This window comes from Miscanthus floridulus, chromosome 10 (assembly GCF_019320115.1).
Source record: "Miscanthus floridulus cultivar M001 chromosome 10, ASM1932011v1, whole genome shotgun sequence".
NCBI lineage: Eukaryota > Viridiplantae > Streptophyta > Magnoliopsida > Poales > Poaceae > Miscanthus > Miscanthus floridulus.
Window position 1 is genome coordinate 56,402,240 of NC_089589.1, and position 1,478 is coordinate 56,403,717.

The window sequence follows — 1,478 nt, forward strand, 5'->3', positions numbered from 1 at the left end:
AGGGGTCATACCGCAGGTGCCGGTGAAGAAAGGCTAGCGGGGCAGTGCCGAGTCGTGCTCCTCCGGCTAGCCTCCAATGGGAGCCCTCCTGAAAAAGAAAAACAATTAGTGAGAACGAAAAATTTCGGCAGCACCTCCCCTGTACGGGAAGGTTACCAAACCTGCAAGAAAAGACGGCACGATGGCCGACAAACACATATACATGTCAGGCACGATGGCCGACAACCACAAATGTATTTCCAATCCATGCAGAAGAATATAAGCAGGTATTAACAAAGTAAACTACTACTACTAGTAGTACTACTACCTCGTCGTCACGGACGACGTCACCGGTGCGTGGAGCAGAGGCGCCGCGCGAGGACGGCGAGGCGAGGCGAGGACGGCTCGGCGAGGCGAGGACGGCGAGGCGAGGATGGCGCACGCGAGGACGGCGACGCAGTGCCAGCGGATGGCGGACGGCGCGCGGATGGCGGACGGCGGACGGAGCGGGGCACGCCGGATCGGGGCGGGGCAGCGACGGCGCCGGGGCGGGTCGGGGCGAGGCCGCGGCCGCTGCGGGGCCGACGCCGGAGCTGCACGCGGCGGCGCGCCTTGCCGGGGCCGGATCGGGGCGGGGCAGCGCCGGTGAGTGGGCCTGGGCGGGGCTGCCGCGCCGGGAGGGGCCCAGCGCGGGGGGCCAGCCGGGTGTGGGGGGGGGGGTGACGCGCCGCGGGGGTGGCCCAGCGCGGGGGGGGGACGCGGGGGGAGGGGGGCGCCGCCGGGATGGCCGCGCCGCCGTGGAGGGACCAGCGCGGGGTGGGGGGGGCGCCGCCGGGGAGGGCCGCGCCGCGCGGGGGAGGCGTCTCCCTCCTGGGAGGTGCGCGCGGCCGCCGGGGAGTCGCGCTCGGCCGGGGAGGAGGAGGAGGGGATCCGCCGGCGCGGGAGAGAGGGAGGGGAGGGGCGCGGGGAGGGGGAGGGCGGGGGGGGATGCGCCGGCGGCCGGCCGGGCGACGGCGTCGACGCGGGGGCGGCCTGGGTGGCGGCGGTGGGCGAGCGGGTTATTTGGGGCAGGCGGGCGGGATTTTGGGGAGGGGGGAGGGCGGGCCGAGCGGATAAGGCGACGTTTTTTTTCCCTTTGCCGACTGCCAGCATGTGACGCAGTCGGCAAAGGTCTATTATTTTTTTTTCAAAAAATTATTTTTTTTAATTTTTTTTAAAAATACTTTGCCGACTGCTCTACTCCCTGGCAGTCGGCAAAGATTATTTTTGATTTTTTTTCTCAGAAATTCTTTGCCGACTGCCATCCTCCCTGGCAGTCGGCAAAGGCTCTTTGCCAACTGCCACTGATGGCAGTCGGCAAAGAATTAATTTTTTTTTTCGATTTTCGATCCCAGTTTTTTGTGTTGCCTTGCTACAGTAAGTACATGATATATTCCAGGTTTGGGGTCATTTTGATTTATTTTGCTATATTCCATTGATTTTTTCTGTTTCTTTGATTT

General features: G+C 63.9%; 1 protein-coding gene across 1 annotated transcript; it reads right to left on the bottom strand.

The window, feature by feature from the left end:
* Window positions 1-303: 303 nt before the first annotated feature.
* Window positions 304-1,131, bottom strand: LOC136488686 (vegetative cell wall protein gp1-like). The gene has a single exon (XM_066485530.1). It carries the CDS (start codon window positions 1,129-1,131, stop codon window positions 304-306), a length of 828 nt encoding a protein of 275 aa, XP_066341627.1.
* Window positions 1,132-1,478: the final 347 nt, after the last annotated feature.